This window comes from Tympanuchus pallidicinctus, unplaced genomic scaffold, assembly GCF_026119805.1.
Source record: "Tympanuchus pallidicinctus isolate F22 unplaced genomic scaffold, pur_lepc_1.0 scaffold35, whole genome shotgun sequence".
Taxonomy (NCBI): domain Eukaryota; kingdom Metazoa; phylum Chordata; class Aves; order Galliformes; family Phasianidae; genus Tympanuchus; species Tympanuchus pallidicinctus.
In genome coordinates this window covers 1,214,714-1,237,998 of record NW_026294753.1, presented here as the reverse complement: position 1 = coordinate 1,237,998, position 23,285 = coordinate 1,214,714, and the positions used below count along the sequence as shown (strand labels likewise).

Below are 23,285 nucleotides of genomic sequence, written 5' to 3'. Positions count from 1 at the left end.
TGCTTTTTATTCCCTAACATGAAGTAGAAGGGGAAGGAATATCGCCGAGTGGGGGGAGGCTCAGGGTGGTGGGCGCTGTGCCCTGGCTGTCCCTTGAGACATCAGAGCTGGGGCCACGTGGGCGCAGTGCTCACCAAGGGAGCTGTGCCTGCCAAGCTCTGAGCGGGGCTGGAGGAACACTTTAGGGGCAGATCCTCCTCCTCTACAATGGAAGGAAGCCTCCAAGGAGCAGCTCCTCCTGGCTGCAGTGCTCAGTACCTGGAGCCGTGCGCTGATGGGAGAGCCCAGGATGGAGATCCCATAGGGATGGAGAGGGAAGCGACATGGCACACGCAGAGTTTGTGCAACCGTGCAGTGTGACTCAGGGCCAGATGCAGCACCAGAAACCTGTTTTCACAAGCTGGGAATCTGGGGCAGGAGCTTCCCACACGGGGAGGGGTGCACACGGGCTGGGCTCTGGGAGCTGGGGCTGCAGCTGCTGTGCTCCCACGGCGTGTGCTGGCTCTGAGCTCAGCACCGAAACTCAGCCCTGGTGTGGGGGTGCGTGGGGTGGCAGCTCCTCCAGGCCCCGCTCCTCCCAGTGCTGTGCAGAACATCAGAGCCACGCCAGGTGGGAGTGAGGCAGTGATACATGCAGACTGGAAGGAGCGGACCTTGAGAGCAGCAGTGAAGGACCTGGGGGTCCTGGTGGATGAAAAGCTGAACATGAGCCAGCAGTGTGCTCCTGTAGCTTGGAAATCAAATGGGATCCTGAGCTCCATCAGAAGAGGGGTGGCCATCAGGGGGAAGAAAGTGATTGTCCCCCTCTACTCTGTTCTTGTGAGGCCCCATCTGCAGCACTGCGTCCAGATCTGGAGCCACCAGTACAAGAAAGACAGAGAGCTGTTGGAGGGGGTCCAGAGGAGCCACAAAGATCAGGAGGCTGCAGCACCTCCCCTACAAAGACAGGCTGAGGGAGCTGGGCTTGTTCAGCATGGAGAAAAGAAGGCTGCGGGGTGACCTCATTGCAGCCTGCAGTACCTAAAGGGAGCCTAAAACAGGAGGGGAATCAACTCTTTGAAAGGGGGATAACAGCAGGACAAGGGGAAATGGTTTTATGTTGAAAGAGGGAGGTAGGTTGGGTATCAGAGGGAAGTTCTTTACAGAGAGAGTGGTGAGGTGCTGGAACAGCTGCCCAGAGGGGCTGTGATGCCCCGTCCATCCCTGGAGGTGTTCAAGGCCAGGTTGGATGGGGCCCTTGGCAGGTATTAAATGTGGAGGTTGGTGGCCCTGCATGCATCAGGGGGGTTGGAGCTCCGTGATCCTCGAGGTCCCTTCCAACCCTGGCCATTTTGTGACTCTGTGATTCACAAGTCACTGTGCAGAAGGCTCCTGCCACTCAGCCTCTCACCGTCAGAGCCCAGCACTAGAGGCAGACAGACAGCTTACTTATTCTTTAAAACGAATCCAGCCTGGAGCAGGATTACGAGGATTAGCTGAGCATTCCCTTGCTGCAGAATGCAGGCAGCCAGCAGGCCCTGCAGCTGGGAACCCTCCAAACATGGCACGGTGTGACATGGCCTCATGCCTGCAAGGATCCAGCACATCTGCTATGCCAAGCCAGGGGCTGCCATGTGCACAGGGCAGGCTGCTGCACTGCAGGAGGTGTTGCATGCATGGAGTGTTTGTTGCATACCGGAGGCGATGCATGCATCTGGCCTGATGATCCCAGACTGAAATCAGGGCTAAGTGGAAAGGTGTTGGCACACAAAAGCACCTCTGAAAGTACCCTGCGTGGGAGCAGCACAGGGACGAGGTGTCCAGGCACAGCTGTGGGACGGTCAGAGACCCCCCAGCTGCATGGGGCCATCGCAGCTGCTGCAGTGATGGAGCCACACAGAGCAGCTCGGGGAGGGAAGTGACAGCATCCTGAGTGGGGCCATCCCTGTGTGCAGGGATGTGTCTCCAAGCAGCTGCTGTGGGGGTTGCAGTGCTGGGGGTGCCGTGCAAGGGGTGCCAGGACTGGCAGCAGCACGGTGGTGCCCGTTCTTCAGAGGGTCCTTTGCTTTGCAATGTCGGTGCTGCTGCTGGGCTCGCTGTAGGGGGCACGCTATCAACCGCGGGTGTGCAAAATCCCCTAAACCAGCAGAAAAAGAAACCAAACCCAAACGCTCCCGAAGGGAGAGCAGAGAGGGTTCCTTCAGCAGGAGCTGACGCCAAAAGAAGTGATAAAGGAAAAGCTGCGGAGGCAAGGAAACCCCCCTCACCTGCAGCAGCACAACGCGATGGGAAAGTCAGCAGGACGGGGCACGGCTCCGCTCTGCCCTCTGCTCCGGAACTCCCGGTTTTGGCGATGCCTGGGAGACCGCAGGGTGGGACCGCGCTGACCCGGCTGTTGGAGGGCAGCCGTGGGGCGGGGGGGGCCGGGAGCAGAGCCTGCGGGGAGAGGGCAGAGCTGTGAGATCCTGCGGCAATCGGAAAGGAGTTCCCCTCCCTGCGGGCGGGGGCCGGGAACTGGCCGTCCTCCTGCGCTCGGGGTCAGCGGGAGCGCATCGGAGCATCCTCGGAGCGGCACCTGCCTCCCTTCCCGGCACAACATGGGGGAAAGCACCACCGAGCCCTTGAAAAATAAGAGGACGTGCAGTTTTCTGCAGGCTTCCTGTCCCTCTGTCAGGTGACATCGTGCCGGTGAGCATCGCCTTGGTGCCCACGCGGGGTGCTCACCTGGCAAAGCACCACTGCCGTGGGACGTGGCAGGGGAAGGGATGGGGTGGGCTCCCACGGGGGTGAAGCAGCTGCAGGCCCACCCTTGGGACATGCAGGATGCCTGCACGGTGCAGCACACGCATGAGTGTGTGTGTGTGCATATGCACACATGTGTGTGTCAGCAAGCGCGTGCCTTCATGTGTGTGCACACATCTGTGCCTCTGCAGCCTGCTGCTGCCCAGCGCCTTTCATGCTGCCCTGCTGCCCCGCAGCCACACGTGTCTCCATGTGCAGAGGGGGCTGTGCACCCTTAGAGGTGCTCCATGGAGGATCAGCCCTTCCCCACAACTCACCAACCTCCTTGCTGTTTTCCCCAGTGCAGCAGAACCACTTTGACTCTCTTGTTTCAGCGGTGTCAAAATGTTTATTCTGATCGTGTCAAAACACCAAACTCAACGCGGGAGAGTGAAAAATAGTTCATTCTGACTTCATCATTTCATTCGCTTAACTTCCCGTCTATGTTCCATGGCAGCACTTTCTTACACGTGCAGCCTGAGATCCTCCTGCACTGCAGACACTGCGGGGATCCATCCCTGCCTGCTCGCAGTTCAGACAGCACTGGCCCTGCTCGCCCCATCCCTCCCCCAGCTCCCCTTTCCCCTCCCAGCCTCCTTCCTCCCCCCTTGGCCCTGTAAGCATCTTGTTGGTGCTGGAGGTGGGCGATGTGAGCTTCGTGTGGTGAGACAACGCGTCGTCGTCACCATCATCACCATCATCATCACCACCGTCACTGTAGAATCATCACCATCACCATCATCACTATTGTCACTCTAGAATCATCATCATCATCATCACCATTGTCACAATAGAATCGTCATCATCACCATCATCATCATCATAATCACCACTGCCATTATAGAATCATCATCACTCTCTGTCATCACCATCGTCATCATCATTGTCACTCTAGAATCATCATCATCATCACCATCACTGTCACTATAGAATCATCACCATCATCATCATCATCATCACCATCATCATCACCATTGTCACTATAGAATCATCATCATCATCATTGTCACTCTAGAATCATCATCATCATCACCATCACCACTGTCACTATAGAATCATCACCATCATCATCATCACCATTGTCACTATAGAACCATCACCATCATCATCGTCATCGTCGTCATCGCTGCCACTGTAGAATCACCAGCACCATCAGTGTCATCATCATCATCATCATCATCACCACCATAACCATCATCATTGTCACTATAGGATCATCACCATCATCATCACCAACATCACCATCCTCATTGTCACTGTAGAATCATCACCATCATTGTTACTATAGAATCATCACCACCATTGCTGCCATCGTCATCATCACCATCACCAGCACTGCCATTGTAGAATCATCACCATCATCATCATCACCATCATTGTCCCTATAGAATCGTTGCCATTATCAGCACATCACCATTATCATCATCACCATCATCGTCACCATCACCACAATCATTGTAATCATCACTGTCGTCTTCACTGTCCCTACAGCATCACCACCACCATTCTCATCATTATCACCATCATTGTCACCATCGCTGTCATTGTCACTACAGAGTCACCACCACCATCACTGTCACCATTATTGGCACTACAGAATCACCACCACCATCAACATTACCATCATCGTCACCGTATCATCATCACCATCACTGTCACCACAGAATCATCGCCGTCATCACCATCACCGCTACTTTAGAATCATCACCATAATTACCATCACCATCATTAACACTGTAAAATCGTCACCATCATCACCGTCATTGTCACCATCATAATCACCATTGCCATCATCACCATTAACTGTCATTATAGAATCATCATCATCACCATCATCATCATCATCACCATCATTATCGTCATCACCATCATAGAATCATAGTCCAGAATCGAGTCCAACCAATCATCATCACTATAGAGTCATCACCTTCATCACCTTCATCATAATCAATACCATCCACATTAACACCATCATTATCACTGTAGGATCACCACCATCATCGCCACCATCCTTTCCATCCCAGTCCCAACCATCACAGAATCACAGAATCACCAAGGGTGGAAAAGACCTTCAAGATCATCCAGTCCAACCATCCACCTGTCACCAACAGTGCTCACTAAACCAGGTCCCTCAACACAAAGTCCAAGGGGCTGTGATGCCCCGTCCATCCCTGGAGGTGCTCAAGGCCAGGTTGGATGGGGCCCTGGGCAGGTATTAAATGTGGAGGTTGGTGGCCCTGCATGCATCAGGGGGGTTGGAGCTCCGTGATCCTTGAGGTCCCTTCCAACCCTGGCCAAGAAAAAAAACCAAACAACCAAAACCAAAACACAAAACAAAACAAAGAACTCCATTCCACTTCCCCTTGTGTCCCCTGGTCCACCCGAGAAGCTCCCCCTCATCCCCGATATCCCCAGAACCCCTTTGACCATGGCCATGATCACAACCAACAGCCTGCAGTGAAGATGGAGCCGAGGCAGCGTGGGCTGAGGTGAAGCTGCACCGCAGAGGGGGGGGCTTCCCCCAGCGCTGCCGTGCCAAGGGCCAGTTTGGCAGAGGAAGGGGACGTGTGAACACCGAGCTGCAGCCGTGCTCCCACCGAGCTGCTCCAGCTGCTGCGGGTGGTGCCGCGGGGCTCTATGGGGCACTGCGTAGCACTGCTGGGCGCGGGGAAGTGCCATCAGCGCCGTGGTTGGGAAACGGAGCCGCACGCTCCGCTGCCCCGCTTCGAGCCCGCAGGGAGCAGCGGGACATGGACGCACCGCACCACGGCGGCCCGCAACCCGCGCGTGTGCCCAGCTCGATCCTGACCCGCACCCAAACCCCGCACGCACAGCCCGGCACACCGCAGCCGCTGCCCGCAACGCGACGCCGCTCAGCCCCGCCGCGCTCTCCCACCGCGGCCCCCCCGCACCGCGCGCTTCACGCACCGGAGCCCGCACGTGGGCGGTGCCCGGACGGGGGCGTGGCTTATTTGTGGGCGTGGCTAGGAGAAGGAGGCGTGGCCTGGCGGCGGGGTCTCCCCGTCCTGGCGTAGGGGGCGTGGCCTCGCGAAAGGCGAGGGGGCGTGTCCCGTAGTAAGGGGGCGTGGTCACTCTAGGCCGCGGCGGCGTTGCCCGGGGTGACGCGCGGTCCCGCCGCGCCCGTGACGTCACCGGAGGGGGGAGCCAATAGGCGGACTCGGGGGCGTGGCCGCGGGGCTCCTCCCGCCAATCGGGCGGCGGCGGAGGCGCGGAGCAACAATGGGGGGCGGGCGGGGCGGGGCGGAGCGGGGTGGCGCGCCCGGGGCACACGTGGGGCGGCGGCGGGGTCGGGGCCGCCCGGGGGGGGGAGGGGGGGAGCGCGGACCGCCCCGCTCGGCCCCGCCCCGCAACGGCCCCGCCCCGCGGCACGGCGGCGGCGGCGGCTCCGGCGATCGGCGCGGAGCGAGCAGCCCCAGCATGCGGGCCGCGGCGGCGCGGCGGCGGCGGTGGTGGAGGGGGGGGGCGGGCGCGCGGCCGGAGCGCGGCCGCTGAAGACGGGGAGCGGAGGGGCGGAGGGGCCCGGAGGGGCGGGGAGCCGCCCGCCCGCCCTCCCTCGCTCGGCGCTGTCAGGTGCATGGCTCCGCCGCTCCGCCGGACTTAGCGCCGGGCCGCCCCCCCCGGGCTGAGACCCCCATGGCCGCCCCCGCCGCCCGCCCGTCGCCCGCCGTGCCGGGGCTCCGCGCCCGCTGAGCGCCCTCCGCGCACCATGCGGCAGCCCCCGGCCCTCCGCCTCCCGTAGCCCCGTCCGCCGGAGCCTTCGCGTTCCTCTCCCTCTTTTTTTTTTTTTTTTTTTTTTAAAAAAAAAAGCAAAAAAAAAAAAAAAAAAAAAAAAAGAGAAAAAAAGCGCAAGAAAAAAATAGAATAATAATAATAATAATAATTATTATTTTGTAACTGCGGGGGGTGCGGGGGGGGGACCATGGAAGAGAAGCTCCAGGCGCATCAGGTGGAGATCGACCCGGATTTCGAGCCGCAGAGCCGGCCCCGCTCGTGCACCTGGCCGCTCCCGCACCCCGACTTCGCGGAGGACGACGATGGGGGTTCGGCGGCGGCCCCCCCGGCTTTGGCTCCCGGCCCCGCGGACGGCCCCGAGCACGGAGGGGGAGTCCCGGGGGAGCGCAGAGCCCCCGCCGCCGCCGCGCCGCCGCCCCCCGGAGCCGACGTGGGGCAGCTCCGAAAGGCCAAAACCTCCCGACGGAACGCGTGGGGGAACCTCTCGTACGCCGACCTCATCACCAAAGCCATCGAGAGCGCCCCGGAGAAGCGGCTCACGCTCTCGCAGATCTACGACTGGATGGTGCGCTACGTCCCTTACTTTAAGGATAAAGGAGACAGCAACAGCTCCGCCGGATGGAAGGTAACCGAACCGCCGGGCCGGCCCTCCCCGCGGCCGCGCGCGTCGTAGGGGAGCGGTGGGGCCGGAGCGTGGCACGGAGCTGCGCCCCGCGGGGCCGGCGGCACCGCTGGAAGGACCGTGCCCGGCGGCCCCGCTGCCCACCGCCTTCTCCCCCCCCTCCCGAGGGCACGGAGACCGCGGGGACCCCCCCGATGCCCCCCTCGCCGCGTCCAGATGGTGCCGGGAGCGAGGAGCCGCTTTCTGCTCAGCCCTGCCGCCTCCGCTGGGATCGGTGCGTGGCGGGCTCGGGGGCTCCGGCACCTCCGTAAGCATCGCGGCAGGCATCGGTCACCCGGCTCGGCAACCGGGGGGGCTCTTTTGGGTGCAAACGGGGCCCTTTTGGGGTGGGGAAGCTGAGCTGTGTGCCACCTGCAGCGCGGAGCCGGTGGCACAGGTGGAGCTGTGCTCGTAGCAGCCGTGTCCCCCTCCTACCATGGCCGTGTCTCCATCCCACGGCCGTGTCCGCCTCCCAGGGTGCCGGGAGCTGCGGGACCTCCCCATGCCGGGACACCCGCACGGCCTCGGGTTGCGGGGTATCCCCACGTCCCCCGCCCGCTGGGGCAGTACGGGGACACGCACCCGGTGACGTGGAGCGGTGCTGGGGGTGTCCGGCTGCGCACCAGGGCGGTCAGTGCGCTGTGAACCACCGGGTGTCCCCGGGTGTCCCCGCGGATAGCGGAGTCGCGAGGCCGTGCGCTGCGCGGTGGGCAGAGCTGCCGAGCGAGGATCGGCGCAGCCCTCGCCGTCCGTCGTGGCGGTGTCCCCGAGGGGCCGAGCTGTGCCTTCCCTGGAGGCGTTGGGGACGCGGTGACACGCGGCTGTGCGCTGTGGGTGTGCGCCTCCCGCACGCGTTGGCTCCGACGCGTGGCCTCGTGGCGAGACGGGCAGAGCCGGCGGTGCCACCCGCATCCCCACGCTGTCCCCGCAGCCGCCGGCCCCGCGCCGTCCCATCTCGCGGGACCCCCCTCCGTCCTGCTGTCCCCGCGCTGCCGGCGGTGCTGTTCCGCCCCCGCCCCGGTCCCCGCATGGCTTCTCCCCGCGTCCCTCCCGTCCTCTGCCCGGTGCTGCGCGGTCCCCTCGGTGGTGCTGAGCCGCTCGGAGCGGATTAAAGAGCCTCGTTCCTTCCTTCCCCCCCCTCCCCGCCTCTCCCGGCCGGGAGTAGCGGTGCGGATTTCCAGCGCTTCATTACCGAGAGCGGCGCCGTCCGAGGGGGTCCCGGCTAATGGGCCCCGCGCTAATTAGCTCGGCTGCCTCCCCGAGCCGGGGTTGCACGCGGTGGGGGTCGGAGGGCTCCGCCTTCCCATGGAGTATCGCGGTGGGATCCGAACGGAATGTCCCGTCCGTTGCTGCACCCGGGCCCCCAGGAGCGCCCACATCTCCTCTTGGGTGCTGGGTTCCTCCAGGGTTCTGCTTGGGGGAAACTGAGGCACAGCGCTGAACCGGCAGCGACACCCGGTGGGGCGCGGGTGCTCCGATGGGGGAGGGATGGACCTATGGGAAAAGGTGTCCCTATGGGGCAGAGATGCTGTGATGGGGTAGGGACGTTTCTATGGAGTAGAGATGTTTCTGTGGGGCAGGGATGCTCCAATGGGGCAGAGATGCTCTGATGGGATAGGGATGCTGTGATGGGGTAGGGATGCACCAATGGGGCAGGGATGTTTCTGTGGGGCAGGGATGCTCTGATGGAGCAGGAATCGATCTGTAGACAGGGATGCACTGATGGGATAGGGATGTTTCTGTAGGTCAGGGATATTCCTATGGGGCAGGGATGCTCCAGTGAGGCAGAGTTGCTCTGATGGGGCAAGGATGCTCCCATAGGGATGTTCCTATGAGGTACAGATGCTGTGATGGAGCAGGGGAGTTCCTACGGGGCAGGGATGCTGTGGTGAGGTGGGAATGTTCCTACGGGGCAGAGATGCTGTGATGGGGTGGGGATGTTCCTATGGGGTAGGGATGTACCTGTGGGATAGGGATGCTGTGGTGAAGCAGGGATGTTTCTGTGTGGCAGGGATGCTCTGATGGGGTTGGGATGCTCAGATGGGGCAGAGCTGCTCTGACAGAATAGGGATGTTCCTATGGGGCAGGGATGCTCCTATGGGGCAGGGATGCTCTGGCCCCACACGTTCCCCCTGTGCCGCGCTGTGCACACATTTGGAGCTGCTGCACCCAATGCAGGGCAGCAGGCAGCCGTGACTGACAGTTCTGCTTAATTAGGGAGTTGTTATTTTATCAATTCCGAAGCGCTTGAAGTTTTCTGCTCCAGCTCACGCTCTGCACTTGTTAATGGGAAACCAACACCCAGCGCCGCGCCTGCGGTTGGGAAGCTCAGCTCTGACACCCGAAATCCATCTGGCAGCCGCTGGGCTGCGCTTTGCTGTCCCCCCCACCTATGGGGCTGCAGTGCTGTGCTGGGGGTCCCATCCCCCCCCCCCCCCCAGGTGACAACAGCTGTGGGTCACACTGTGCTGCTCTGTGCTGGGCGCTGTGCTGCAGAGCGGCTGCTGTGTGTGCGTGCATGGAGCAGCCCTGCTTGCACGCGCTGCTTTGCACACCCCTGCACGTGCATGCACAGAGCAGCGTGGCTTGCAAGCCCTCCTTTGCACTCCTGCACATGTGCATGCAGGGAGCAGCTCACCTTGCACAAGCTGCTTTGCACACACCTGCATGCGTATGCACGGGGAGCAGCGTGTCTTGCACACCCACCTGCACGTGTGCGTGCATGCAGCAGCTCGGCTTGCACACACCGCTCTGCACGCCTGCATGTGTGCATGCCTCCCTTTGCACGCTCTGCTTTGGGCATCCAGTTGTGCATGCATGGAGGAGCTTGCCTTGCACACGCTGTGTGCACGGGGCTGTCCGCGTGCGCTCCCACGTGTGTGCACAGCCATGCATTGCATGTGGTGTGAGTGAGGGGAGCATGGAGGTGGGGCTGGGGGGATGGGGGGCAGCTCTGTGTGCTGGGAGGAATGGGAGGAAGGGAAGGGAAGGGAAGGGAAGGGAAGGGAAGGGAAGGGAAGGGAAGGGAAGGGAAGGGAAGGGAAGGGAAGGGAAGGGAAGGGAAGGGAAGGGAAGGGAAGGGAAGGGAAGGGAAGGGAAGGGAAGGGAAGGGAAGGGAAGGGAAGGGAAGGGAAGGGAAGGGAAGGGAAGGGAAGGAAGGGAAGGGAAGGGAAGGGAAGGGAAGGAAGGGAAGGGAAGGGAAGGGAAGGGAAGGGAAGGGAAGGGAAGGGAAGGGAAGGGAAGGGAAGGGAAGGGAAGGGAAGGGAAGGGAAGGGAAGGGAAGGGAAGGGAAGGGAAGGGAAGGGAAGGGAAGGGAAGGGAAGGGAAGGAAGGGAAGGGAAGGGAAGGGAAGGGAAGGGAAGGGAAGGGAAGGGAAGGGAAGGGAAGGGAAGGGAAGGGAAGGGAAGGGAAGGGAAGGGAAGGGAAGGGAAGGGAAGGGAAGGGAAGGGAAGGGAAGGGAAGGGAAGGGAAGGGAAGGGAAGGGAAGGGGAGCACCCGAGACCCAAAGCCTGCACCCTGCACCCCAATTCTGCCCCCCCCCCCACGCCATGAACCTAAACCCTGCACCCCTAATTCTGAGCCCTCCATCCCACACCCTGCACACTGTACCCCCAACTCTGTACCCGATATTCCCTGCACTCAGCATCCTAAGCTCTTCATCCCAAACTCTCCACCCTTTGCACCCCACACCCTGCCTGCTTCATCCTGCATCGTGCCCCACACATCCTGCACCCTGCACCTCAGATACTGCTGGTGCTGTGGGGGATGACGGTGTGGGGCTGGGGGATGTCTGTATGGGCATGGGAGATGTCAGTGTGGGGCTGGGGTCTTGAGATGTGGAGTTGGGGGATTTGGGTATAGGGTTAGAGTACTCTATACCCAAAATAGGGATGAGGGACGGCACGATGTGGGGCTGGGGGATGAGGAGATGCGATGTGCAGAGCTTGGGGACTTGGGGATATAGGGCTGAGAGACATCAGTGTGGGGCTGGGGGCTGTCTATATAGGGCTGTGATCGTGGGAATGGGTGAGGCTGGGGCAGGTGGATGTGGGGCTGGGGGAGGTGGGTGCACCCCGATGCTGGGAGCTGCTGAGGGTTGGATGGGATGTGACCAGTGTGTGACTTCAGGCTTGGAGCTGCTCAGCCCCACGGTCCCACAGCACTGCACCATCCCTACAGCCATGGGCTGAACTGGGGAGCATGGGGAGCCCCTGCCCAGGGAAGATGTGGGGCTGCTGTGGGGTGGGCTGAGATGGGGTCGTTCTGGTGCACGTTCTGATTTTAATGCCGTGGGGCTGTGGTGCAGGAGCTGGGTGGCTTTTGGGATGCGTGCTCCCCACTGTGGGATGGGGCTGTGGGCAGTGGGGGCGCAGAGCCTCCCGCCCCATAGAGTCAGTGTGGTGAGCTTTGGGACTGGTTTGTAGGATTTGGGGTCTGGCTGATGCATATTAGGGTCTGGACCATGGACGCTGGGGTCTGATCTGTGGACTTTGGGGTCTGGCCAGTGGACAGGCTTTGCATTTTGGCCCATGGCTTTTGGGGTTTGACTGATGGTCTTTGGAGTCTGGCTGATGGATTTTGGGGTCTGGTCTGTTGGCTTTGCGGTCTGACCTATGGATTTGGGCTCTGGCCAATGGGCTTTGGGACGTGGTTCACGGTCTTTGCAGTCTGGCTGATGGATTTGGGGATCTGGCCAACAGATGGGCTTCTGTGCCTGTCTGATGGATTTTGGGGTCTGATTCATGAATTTTGGGGATTCCCCCATGGATTTGGGAGTTGCGGCTGCTCCTTTTAAGGGCCCAGCCAATGCTCTTCTTTGGGATTGGGCCCATGGCTCTGATCCACGGTCTTTGGGGTCTGGCCAACGGCTGGACTTTGGGGTCCAGCTCCCCGTTCCTGCGCTGTGGGGCAGCGTTTGGGGCCGGAGGTGCACGGAGAGGCTGTGAACAAAGGCCCCATTGAGGCACGGCGCGGCGCAGGGAGCGGATCAGGAGCCCGGCCAGGAAAAACAGCTCCGGGAGTGGGAGCACAGCGTGTCCCTGGCTGCGGCCTCGGCCCTCGGTACATTCTGTAGCCGAGGAACCTGGCGCGGGACGCGCTGCACCGCCGCCAGCTCCACGCGCCTGACCCAGCGCCGTGGGCAACCGCTGCGCAACGCCGTGGGGTCGGACCCCCAACCCCCCACCCCGCGCTATGGGGCCGGGGGCTCCCGACCGTGGGAGGGGGTAGGAAGGAGGAGGAGGGCCGGCAGCCAGCGGGTGGGCGCCGTGCCCGGCCGGCCGGGGATGCTTTGCAGGCGGCAGCAGCGTCTGATTCAATTACCGCGCGGTGTCGCGCAGCAGCCGGGGGGCGGCGGGGGCCCCACGGGGACGCGGCGCGACTGAAGGGCTGCCAGGTGCCCCCGAGACGGGGTCACGCCGTGGGGATGGGATTCTCTCCATGTTCCTCCTGCTGCCTCGCCCGCGCCGACCGCCCCCTGCAGCGATGGGGGCTCCGTGGGGATTCTGCCCCCTGCGCCCGCCCTCCATCCCACCGTGCTGCCCCGCGCCCTATTGGTGCCCCCGCCGTGCTGCCCCACACCCTACAGCTCTCCCCCATCCCCTCACCCCAACCGCATCCCCCAGTCCTCGCCTCCTGCTCAGCATCCCCCTGCTTTTATCCCCATTGGATGCTCCATTGCAGCCCCCCCCCGGGGCGGCCCCGTGTTCAGTACGGGGGGGGGGGCTTTGCCTGAAGGGTTGCCGTGTCCCTGAACAGGACGGTTTGGGGTGCGTGGGGAAATCTCGGGGTGCGTGCAATGCCCCCATGCCCTGGGCTCAGCCCCGCTGTGGGGCACACACTGCTGGGGGGCTGTGGGCTGGGGGCCCCTTGCCATCTCCCTGTACCTGCAGGATGTCACCGGCCCCGTTGTGCCATCGGGGTCTGGCTGATGGATTTTGGGGTCTGGTCCATGAACTTTGGGGTCAGGTTTGTGGGTTTCAAGGTCTGGCTGATGGACTTTGGGGTCGGGTCCGTGGATGGGCTTTGGGATCTGGCTGGTGGATTTTGGGGTCCGATCCGTGAATTCCGGGGTGAGATCCGTGGGCTTTGAGTTCTGACCGATGGATTTTTCGGGGTCTGGCCCGTGGTTCAGTATTGGGGTCACGCAGTTTGGTTGATCAATGCTCCCAAACCTTGGGCTCGGCCCCTTTGCAGGGGATGTGGGCTGGGGGGCTTCAGGCTGGGGTCCCCCCCCCCCGCTCCATGTACCTGCAGGATGTCACCGGCCCACTGTTCCCTTGGCAACAGCAATGGCATCCCAACACCTCGCACACATCCCTCACCGTTGCCCGGGTAACCTGGCGTCTGTGGGGTGGGCAGGTATGGGGGTCCTGGTGCCCCCAGAGCGGGTTGTGGGGTGGGGGGCTGAGCAGCAGAGCCGGGCAGGGCTCTGTGCACCCATCAGAGCTGTGCTTTGCTCCCATTGCCACATGGGTTGATCTGGCAGCTGGAGCAGCCGTGCCTGGGGGGGGGGGAAGGGGCGTTGCAGTGTGTGTGTGCATGGGTGTGCATGCAGGAACGTGCATGTTTGGTCACACGGGTGTGCATGAGTGGATGTGTGCAGGGTGCGTGTGCATGGGGGTGTGCATGGGGGTGTGCATGCAAGGGTGTGGGTGTGTGCACATGCAGAGCTGTGTGCCTGTGTGTGTGCATGGGTGTGCAAGGGTGTGGGGCTGCCCGCCTGGCTGTGTGCATGGCTGGGGTGGGCATGCGTGCAGGGGTTTGTGCATGTGGCTGTGCACGGATGCACGCATGGATGTGCATGGGTGTGCACTTGAGTGCATGCATGGGTGTGTGGGTGTGCACACGTGTGTGCATGGCTTCCAGTCAGAGCCCGCTGCTATCCTATGGGTAACCTATGGGGCAGCAACACACCCAGTGCAGCAGTGCTGCTGTGGGTCCCTGCAGTGACATCCTGGTGCCCACTCACGTTGTGCCTCGTGGCTGCCTGTCCTGGGCGCCGACTTTGTGCCACTCCTGTCCCATGGAGACCTCATGGATCTCTGCGTATTTTTTGTAGGGTTTTTGTCGGTGTTTTGGGGGGATGTCAGAGCCACGGTGTGTGGGCACAGGGGGTGGAAGTGGGAGGGATGTAGGCTGGGGAGAAGGAGGGACAGTGGGGAGCAGGGAGGACATCGGGGTTGGGGCAGGGAGGGACTTTGGGTTGCAGCAGAAAGATTTTGGGGAGCAGGGGGACATTGGGGTTGGAGGAAGGAAGGTCATTGGGATTGGGGCAAGGGGACATGGGGAGCAGGGAAGGACACTGGGTTTGGAGCAGGGGAACATCGGGGTTGGGGCAAGGGAGAGACACTGGCATTGGAGCCGGGGGACACTGGGGAGCAGGGAGGGACATTGGGGTTGGGATAGAGGGGCATTGGGGTTGAAGCAGAGGAACACGGGTTGGGGCAAGGGAATATTGGGATTGGGACAGGGGGACACTCTAGTTGGAGCAGGAGGACACTGGGGATCAGGGAGGACATGAGAGTTGGAGCAGGGGAACGCTCAGATTGGAGCAGGAGGACATTGGGATTGGGGCAGGAGAATATTGGGGAGCAGAGGGACATTGGGGTTGGGACAGGGGGGCACTGGGGGGAGCAGGGAAGATATTAGGGTTGGGGTAGGGGGATATTGGGGAGCAGGGGGACACTGGGGTTGGGGGAGGGGGACATCAGGGTTGGAGTAAGGAAGGTCTGTGGATTGGAGCAGGAGGACATTGGTTTGGAGCAGGGGAACATTGGAATTGAGGCAGGGAGGGGCATCAGGTTGCAGCAGGGAAGGACATTGAGGTTGGAGAAGGGGGGGCATTGGGGTTGGAGCAAGAAAGGTCTGGGGGGGGGAGGAACAGATTGGAGCAGGGGATGCTGGCACTGCAGCAGGCAATGCATCGCACTGGAGTAGAGTTTGGGGTCTCTGCTTTGGGGCAGGAGGGCAGTGCAGGGCTGGGACACCCAGCTGGGGTTGTGTGGGGTTTGCAGGGCTGTGCAGTGGGAGGTGAGTGGGGAGCGGCTGCGGCGGTTGGGCTGCGGGAGGAACGCGGTGTGGAGAAAATTGAACCCAGGGGAAAAAACACTGTAATTTCATGCAAAAATTACACGGCAGCTCGGTGTGATTTACTGCAGCTATTTCGGTGGGCAGCTCTGGGGTGTAATTAGAGCATTACGGATAAGTGGCTGATGGGGGGGAGGGGGGGGGTCTTCCCGAGGTGTCCCAGAGGGATCCGGGCCAAGGGGACACCCCAAGGTAGGGCACGAGCAGGGGTGGGGTGACGTATCTGGGGGTCCCATCGCTGTGGGTGCTCTGGGGGACACGGCGGGGCTGCGGGGACGGGGACACGGTGGGACCCCGAGGCGGATGCTGTCCTTTTCGGAGGGGCCCCGGAGTGATGGCAGCTGCTAAAAATCAACCCGCTGCCATGGCAACGGCATCACTCCCATTGCAGAGCTTGGGTAGCAACCAGCTGTGTGGCAGCAGAGAGACCAGCGCCGGGAGAGGGCTGCTCGACCGCCTCCTCTCCGGTGGCACCTCCTGGGGATGGAGGGCAGCCCCACCCCGCGCCAACCCCGTCCCTTTGGGTCTGGCTGTGCTGAGGCCCCGTCCCCGGCCGACCTTTTCCCCACCCCATCGGGTGATGAGAGACGGCGGCGGCGTGAGACGGGGCAGGAGCTGCGGTGACGGCTTTCAGGCCACCGCTGCGCTCCTTGCGTGTCACCACCTGCAGTGGGGCTGCGCGGACGCGGCCCGTCACGCCGCTAATGGGCATTTGGTTCAATTAGCGGCGCGTCAGCCCCGCTCCGCTCAGCCGGAGCGCTGACCCGAATACGCTCGCCTCCATCGAGACCCCCGTGGGGCTGCCCGGGGGGAGGGAGGGAGGAGGGGGGGACACGGCCGCGGTGCCCTTCCCGGGAGCATCCCTGCCAACCCCGCCCTGGGGAGGGCACAGTGGTACTGCTCCTCCGTGTCCCCATGGGGCGCTTATGGGGAATGCAGGGTGTGATAGGATGCTATAGGTGGGGCGCGGGCGGAGCGGTGATGTGGGTTTGTGCGCAATGCTATGGGGCGCAGCGCAGATGTGGCCATGGAGCACTGCAGGGTTTGAGGCTGGGTATGAGGCGATGCGGCGTGGCCAGAGGGCTGCTGGTAAGCGGTGCTACGAGGCGGTGTCACCCCCCTCCATCAGTGCCCCATTGCTTGCCCCGTGGCCCTCCCCCCCCCCCCCCCCCCCCACCAGGCGCGGTGTCCCCGCGGATGCTCCTAGCGATAGCGGCAATTTTTGTGTAAGAGGAGTAAATCAGCACCAATTAACCCCGGAACCGCACTCGTGCGGCCGAGCACTCATTAGCGGCCGTGTTGGGGTCCCGCAGAGGGGGGGAGGGGGTGGCCGGGCCGGGGGTTCCTCCGGGCCCCCATGTGCCCCCCACGGCCCCACCGCCACCCCCCGACGGACGTCCCTCCCGGCGCTGCCAGATGCAGATCGCCCGGCAGTCGCTCCGCCAAACAATGGGGTCCGGCTAATCCTCTCACAATGGGACTAATTGCTAATCAGACCGATTTCACACCGCCCGCTCCCCTGACAATGCGGCTCGGCGGAGGGAGCGGCGGGGAGAAGGGACTCCGTGGGGGCTTTGGGGGTGGAGGGTCCTGCGCTCCGCTGTGGGGGAGCAGGGCGAGGAGTGGGTGCTGAAATTTGGGTGTCAGGCGGCAGGCAGAGAAGGGGGATGGGGGCACCCGACACCTGGGTGTCCTCAACCTTGAGTGTCCCCAGCCCCCGTTGTCCCGAGCTCTGGGTGCCCCCAGCCCCTGAGTGTGTCACATCGCTATGGTCCCTAACAGGGCGCCCCCACGCCCTGGGTGTTCCCAGCCTCAGAGTGTCTCCAAGCCCTGGGTGGGTCACATCCCAACAGTCCTTTTCAAGGTGTCCCCAACCCCCCGGGTGCCCCTGACCCCTGGGTATCCCCACCCTCAGGGTGTCCCCAACCCCTGGGTGTCCCCCAAGCCCCCACGTGTCCCTGTGTGTGGGGACAAAGTGGCATCACGCTGCTGCTGGCTCTGCAATCATGACGATGCTGTGTGCTCCTCTCCAGTCCCCTGCAGTTCGCACTGCAGCACGGTGGCACAGTGCAAGGCTTGGGCTGTCAGGTGTCCCCAAGGAGGACTTCGGGGACAGGGAAACCTCTGGATGCTGGAGGCGGCATTGTGTCCCATCTCATCCCTTCTGCCCGCCCCCTCCCCAGCTGTACCCAGGGCCGTGCAGGAAGGGGTTAATGGCCAGCCCATACCTGCAGTTGCATTTTAAAGACGTGAAATTAAAGCCCGTAATTTATTCTCCCCACACACGAAGGAGCAATTAGTTCTAAACACGGCTTAATCAGTCAGCGCGAGATTGATTTCTGTAGACTTGGATTTGGTGGCTGCTGGCGAGGAGCCAGCCTGGGAGCAATCTCCAAATAAATGAAGTGCAGAGAAGTAAGCCATTACATAATATGATAGATGAGGCTGGAGCTCACTCGCCTCTTCATTAGTATTCCGCTGTACGCCGGCGATGGCACCAAACTTTCTCCCCAGCACCTTGGTTCCTTCCCCTTCCGCATCCCTCCGCACCCCTCCTGGGGAAGCAGGGAGCTGCAGCGGCATCCCGCGAGCTGCAAGGCCTGAGACGTTCTCCTCCCTCGCTTGGCTTCCTCCCCTCCGCGGGCGCAGTCCCCCCCTGACGCCCCCTCTGCTTGTTCTCCCCGCAGAACTCCATCCGGCACAACCTCTCCTTGCACACCCGCTTCATCCGCGTGCAGAACGAGGGCACGGGGAAGAGCTCCTGGTGGATGCTGAACCCCGAGGGTGGCAAGACGGGCAAGACGCCGCGCCGGCGGGCGGTCTCCATGGACAACAACAGCAAGTTCCTGCGCATCAAAGGCAAGGCCAGCAAGAAGAAGCAGCTGCAGGTGACGCCGGAGCGTGGGGATGACAGCCCGAGCTCGCAGCAGGCCAAGTGGTCGGAGAGCCCCGCGTCCCACGCCAGCGATGAGTACGACGCTTGGGCGGACTTCAGGACCAGAGCCGGCTCCTCGGCCAGCACGCTGAGTGGGCGCCTCTCGCCCATCATGGCCAACCGTGAGCCCGACGAGTTGGAGGAGGACGATGGCACGCCGTCCTCCCCGCTGATGTACCCCAGCCCCTCCAGCACCGTGTCCCCCTCGCTGAGCGCCCGCTGCTCCGTCGAGCTGCCTCGACTCACCGACCTGACCGGTACCATCAGCCTGGGGGAGAGCCTGGGGGAGAGCCTGCTGGAGGACCTGCAGGACGGCTACAACATGAGCCCCTCGCAGCCGCTGCCCCTGCGCCAACGCAGCTCCAGCTTTTCCTTCAACTCCAAGTGCTCCAGCATGGGGCCGGCCGCCAACACGTACTGCGGGACCATCTACAGCCAGCCGGCGCTGGGGCTGATGCGGCGCCTGCCCATGCAGACCATCCAGGAGAACAAGCAGGCCACCTTCTCACCCGCCGCCTCCTACCGGAACGCCTCCTCGCTGCAGGATCTGCTCTCCTCCATCTCCTACGCGCACAAAGAGAGCATGGTGCCGGGCGATCTGCCCCCTCCACCGCCCGGCCCTGCGGTGCTGTCCCGCGGCCACAGACAGAGCCCACTGCTGTGCGGGGAGCAGGGCATGGCCTACCCAGCCCACCCGGCCCCTCTGCTGAAGGGCAGTGCTCTGTACCACCCACCGCCCGCCGGCCACCACCCCGCTCTCAATGCCAGTGCCTTAGCCAACCCCGTCAGCCTTATGAGCCTGCCCGGTGACGCGTGCGGCGCGACGGCCATGCCGCACCACGGGCACCTGCACCCTTACGCCGCCAACCAAGGGGCGCACATGAGCCTGCTGGATTCGCCCTACGCGGGGGCTGTCCACCCCCCGGTGTTGGGTCAGGACAGGTTTCCAGCAGACCTGGACCTGGACATGTTCAATGGGAGCCTGGAGTGCGACGTGGAGTCCATCATCCTGAATGACTTCATGGACAGCGATGAGATGGACTTCAACTTTGACTCAGCACTCCCGCCGCAGAACGCGCTCAATGTGCCCACGCTGCCCGGTGGCCCGCAGCCCACGAACCAGAGCTGGGTGCCCGGGTGACCCCCACCTGGCGCCCGCCTCCGGGATGTCACCAGGGGAACGCTGAGACAAACTTCTTTTTTTTTCCTTTCTCTTCTGCCTTTATTTGTTAAGATGGGCTAGAGCCATCGGGTCAAACTTGTGATGAAACACAAACCTTAGGGTTCTGGATGGAGATGGGGTGGGCGCCGGGGGCAGGCAGGAAGGGCAGCAGAAAGGGAACCCCTCCCCAGAGGGTCTGAGCACTAGTTTCAGCTTGGCCTGTCCTTGTGCCGGTGGCCCTCGGGCCGGGTGGAGGAGCAGGGACAGCTGGTGATGTGGAGACTTGCTCTGTGTGTACTGCTTTCTGGAATGGGGAACACTTTGCTTGGAGACACCTTAGAAAGTGAGTCCTCCAAGCAGCAGTGCCAGTAGATGGGAGCCTGCCCCAGGCTGGGGGCTTCATCACCTCCAAAACCCTTATGGGACCTGAGCTCTGCGCATGCGCCCAGGTCCTTCTGCTCGGTGCAGGGGCCAAGTGAGAAGGGCTGGTGATGGAGGGAAGGGTGCAACAGCACGTGTGCACTGTGTGTGCCAGCGGTCGTGCTGCAGTGCTGTGATCGTGCTGCAGTGCCCTGGTCACACTGCAGTGCCGTGCACACGTTGCTGTGGTCACACTGCAGTGCTGTGGTCACATTGACGGCCACGCTGCAGTGCCACAGCCACACTGCAGTGTCACAGCCACGCTGCAATGCCATGATCACAGTCTGTGTCATGTTTCTGTTGCGGTGCCATGGTCACTGCAGTGCCATGGGCAGTCTGGCTGGCAGCTCTGTGTGCGGTGCTGGCGCTGCCTGCCTGGTGTGGGCTGTGCCGTGGTGTCAGTGCTGGAGCTGGGTGCCCTGTGCACGAGCCGGGGGCAGTCCCAGGGTTGGGGAGGGGGGGTGTATTTATTTGATTTCATGCACTCTTTTGCCATTGAGTTCTTGCGTTGGAAGGAAGGGTCGAGCTTGGGGAGGGGAGGAGGAGGCCACAGCAGTGCTTGTGCAGCACAGAGCTGCATCCACCACCTGTCCCAGTCGGGCTGGGTGCTGGGACCGACAGCAGGAGCTGGGGGATGCAGTGGGGGTTGCTCCGGGCATCCATGGGATGCGGCAGGGCTCCTTCTGCTGAGCCTGCACGTTGTCTCAGCTCAGCTCTTCCCTGCTGGCTCCAGCATCGCCTCCGCACCGTGCTGCTGGTTCCGCTTCGTGGTCCCACTGGGGCCCGTGGGTGGGCACCCTCTGTGCCTCCCCCAGCTCTGGGTTTGGCAGAGCAGTGCCACCATTCACCTCTGGCCCGGGCACGTGGCGGGTGTAGTCTCTAAAGACATTCTTACAGGTTAATTAATTATGTTTACATTATTTGATCATGTACAGAATTTAATATATTCTATTATATATAATCTTTCTCGAATGCTTTTTTAAAAAAAAGGATTATTCTTTGGGTCAGGATCATCTGTTTTTGTACCACCACCTCTTGTTTCAGGCGTGTTTCAGTCATTGGAAACCGATTGCGATCGCAGTGCAATCCCTGCCCACCCCCCCAGCTCTGCACATGGAGAGGTGGGGAGGGCAATGGAGAAAGGGGGGGGGGTCCTGCCCTGTGTGCCCCCCAAGTGGCGGTTCTGTAGGCACAGCCAGCAGCTCACCAGCACCCGGCACACAGACGGGGATGCCCCATGTACAGGGACCCTCTGAAGCCCCCGAAGGATGAGAAAAGCCCCCGGCCCCGCTCGCACCCCCCTCGGGGGGGGGGGGGGGGGTGTCCCGTTGCGAAGCTGTCTTTGTGGTTCGTGACCGTGGGGTTGTCGTGTGTGCGGTGGAGTCGTGTTGGTTAAGCGTCGTGTGTACAGTGGTCGTGCGGTGCCAGGGATGGAGCGCAGCGGGGGCTGAGCCCCCCCCCAAAAAACAGCCCGGGAGAGTCAGGCAGGAGCCGGGGGGCTCTGGGTGGGATGGGGAATGGGGAAGGCTGGAGCTGGGCGTGTGGCACATGGCGGTGCCCATAGGGTGGTCCCATCGCCCCGTGCCCACACTGCTGCCTTTCCATCTCTGCAAACAGTTCCCAGAACGCTGCCCACCCCACCCCAACCTCCCCCCTGACCCCCGCCCCACAGCCTGCAGCTCTGCACCCACCGAGCCAGGGGACGCTGAGGGGTCCCACCAGCTTTCTTCATCCAGTGGCTTCGGTCCATCCTTTCCCTCGTATTTATAACTGTACAGACTGGGGGGGAGGGTCTCTGACAGGCGTCATCTCTCACCACGCATCTATCGTATGGCAATGGTAACTTTCTTGGTTGTGCTATTAGAGTTTGTGTATGTGGCAATGTAAAGAACTGTGTATAGTGCATTGTACAGCATATTTTCATGAATAAAATTGTTTTAAATATGACAAGGTCAGGCTGCTGGCTTTGGTGCTTCCATGTGTTTGGGCTGGGGATGCTCACGCCTTGCTCCCACTGGGTGTAGGGATTCCATGGGTGCAGTACTGGCCTGGAAACTCCCTTTTGTGCAGCCACCTGTGCCATTCTACTTCTGGGGAAGCTTTCTGTTTGTGGGTGCCCCGTCCTCGGAGATGCATGAGGCCATGGATGGGGCAACCCAACCCAATGGGGGCATCCAGCCTGCGGCAGTGGGGTTGAAACTGGGTGGGCTTCCAACCCAACCATTCTGCGGTTCTATGGGTGGTGATGGGCTCAAGGGCACTCGTGGTGTCAGCTGGGGGGACGCCAGAGCCAGCTGCCTCCCACTGCTTCCCATCTCTTGCTGCTGGAGAAGGGTCAGCAATGCGTTCTGTAGAGCCAAGGGGCAGAACCAGGGCTGGAGAGGTCGGGGTTAAACCAAAGAGTCTGGAGAAGAGTCTGGGGGCTTCCATAGTGCCTGGGTCATGCTCACTAGGAGCAGCACCTTCACCCCAGGAGCTGTGAGACTCCGCTGTGCTCCGTGTCCTCAGTGAACCCCAGCACCTCGCTGGGGAAACTTGTCATCTTAGCAAAAGAAAGAAATTAAGGAAAAGAACAACCGGAAGAAAGACATCAAGTTGGTTTGACAGGATCTATTTTCCATAAATCCCTGTTGATTGGCATTAATTATATCACCCTTTCTGATTCTTTATTCATTGCATTCCATATCAGCCTTTCCATTATTTTGCCTGGGATCAATGTCAGGCTGACAGACTTGTAATTACCCGCGTCGTCCTGTTTCCCCTTTTAAAATATGAGGCCAACCTCCACTTTTCTCCCAGGGCTCTGGAAATCCCCATGTGCTCAATGCCTTACAGAAACGCAGCGCTGGAGCCAAGGCTCCTGGGTGGGTTTCCTTCTTGGAAAACTGATTTCTCACTCAACCCCAGCCTGGTCCAGGGACATCCTCACCCTCAGCATCAGCTCCCTTCCCATGAAACAGATGGGATGGTCAGGTTGGATAGTAGGAACAAAGTCTTCTCTGGAAGAGTGGCGATGCAGTGGCACACAGTGCACAGGGAGTGGGGGGGGTCACCAATCCTGGAGGAGTTCCAGAACTGAGGGGAAGTGGTGCTGAGGAATGCTGTTAGTGGGGATGGGACATGGGGATCTCAGAGCTCTCTTCCAGCCCCGATGACCATGACAGAGTGGGCATGGTGATGGTGGGTTGATGGCTCAACTCGATGATTTTGGAGATCTTTTCCAGCTCTAATGATCCTATGGTTCTGTGAACGGGCATGGTGGGGATGGGACAACAGTAGGGTGTGCAGATCTCAGGGCTCTTTCCCAACCTCCGTGATTCTACGGTTCCACGATCCCTTGTCTCTGTGCCTGCTCCACTCCCACCCCACACCAGCTCCCTGTGTCGGTCACCAGCTCCACGTCTGCCTGCTCTGCTCGAGCTCTGGGCTGTGGGAACCACCATGGAGCCCAGTGTGATGAGGGTGGCAGCGGGATGGACCGACACCTGAGCGGGATTTGAGCTCAG

The 23,285-nt window shown here is 61.6% G+C and overlaps 1 protein-coding gene across 1 annotated transcript; it reads left to right on the top strand.

The window, feature by feature from the left end:
• Positions 1–6,482: 6,482 nt before the first annotated feature.
• FOXO6 (forkhead box O6) lies at positions 6,483–21,729 on the top strand. Its single transcript, XM_052699204.1, has 2 exons — positions 6,483–7,138; positions 17,950–21,729. The coding sequence occupies exons 1-2, from the start codon at positions 6,701–6,703 to the stop codon at positions 19,336–19,338; spliced, it is 1,827 nt and encodes a 608-aa protein (XP_052555164.1). The 5' UTR covers positions 6,483–6,700; the 3' UTR covers positions 19,339–21,729.
• The last annotated feature ends 1,556 nt before the right edge of the window (positions 21,730–23,285 follow it).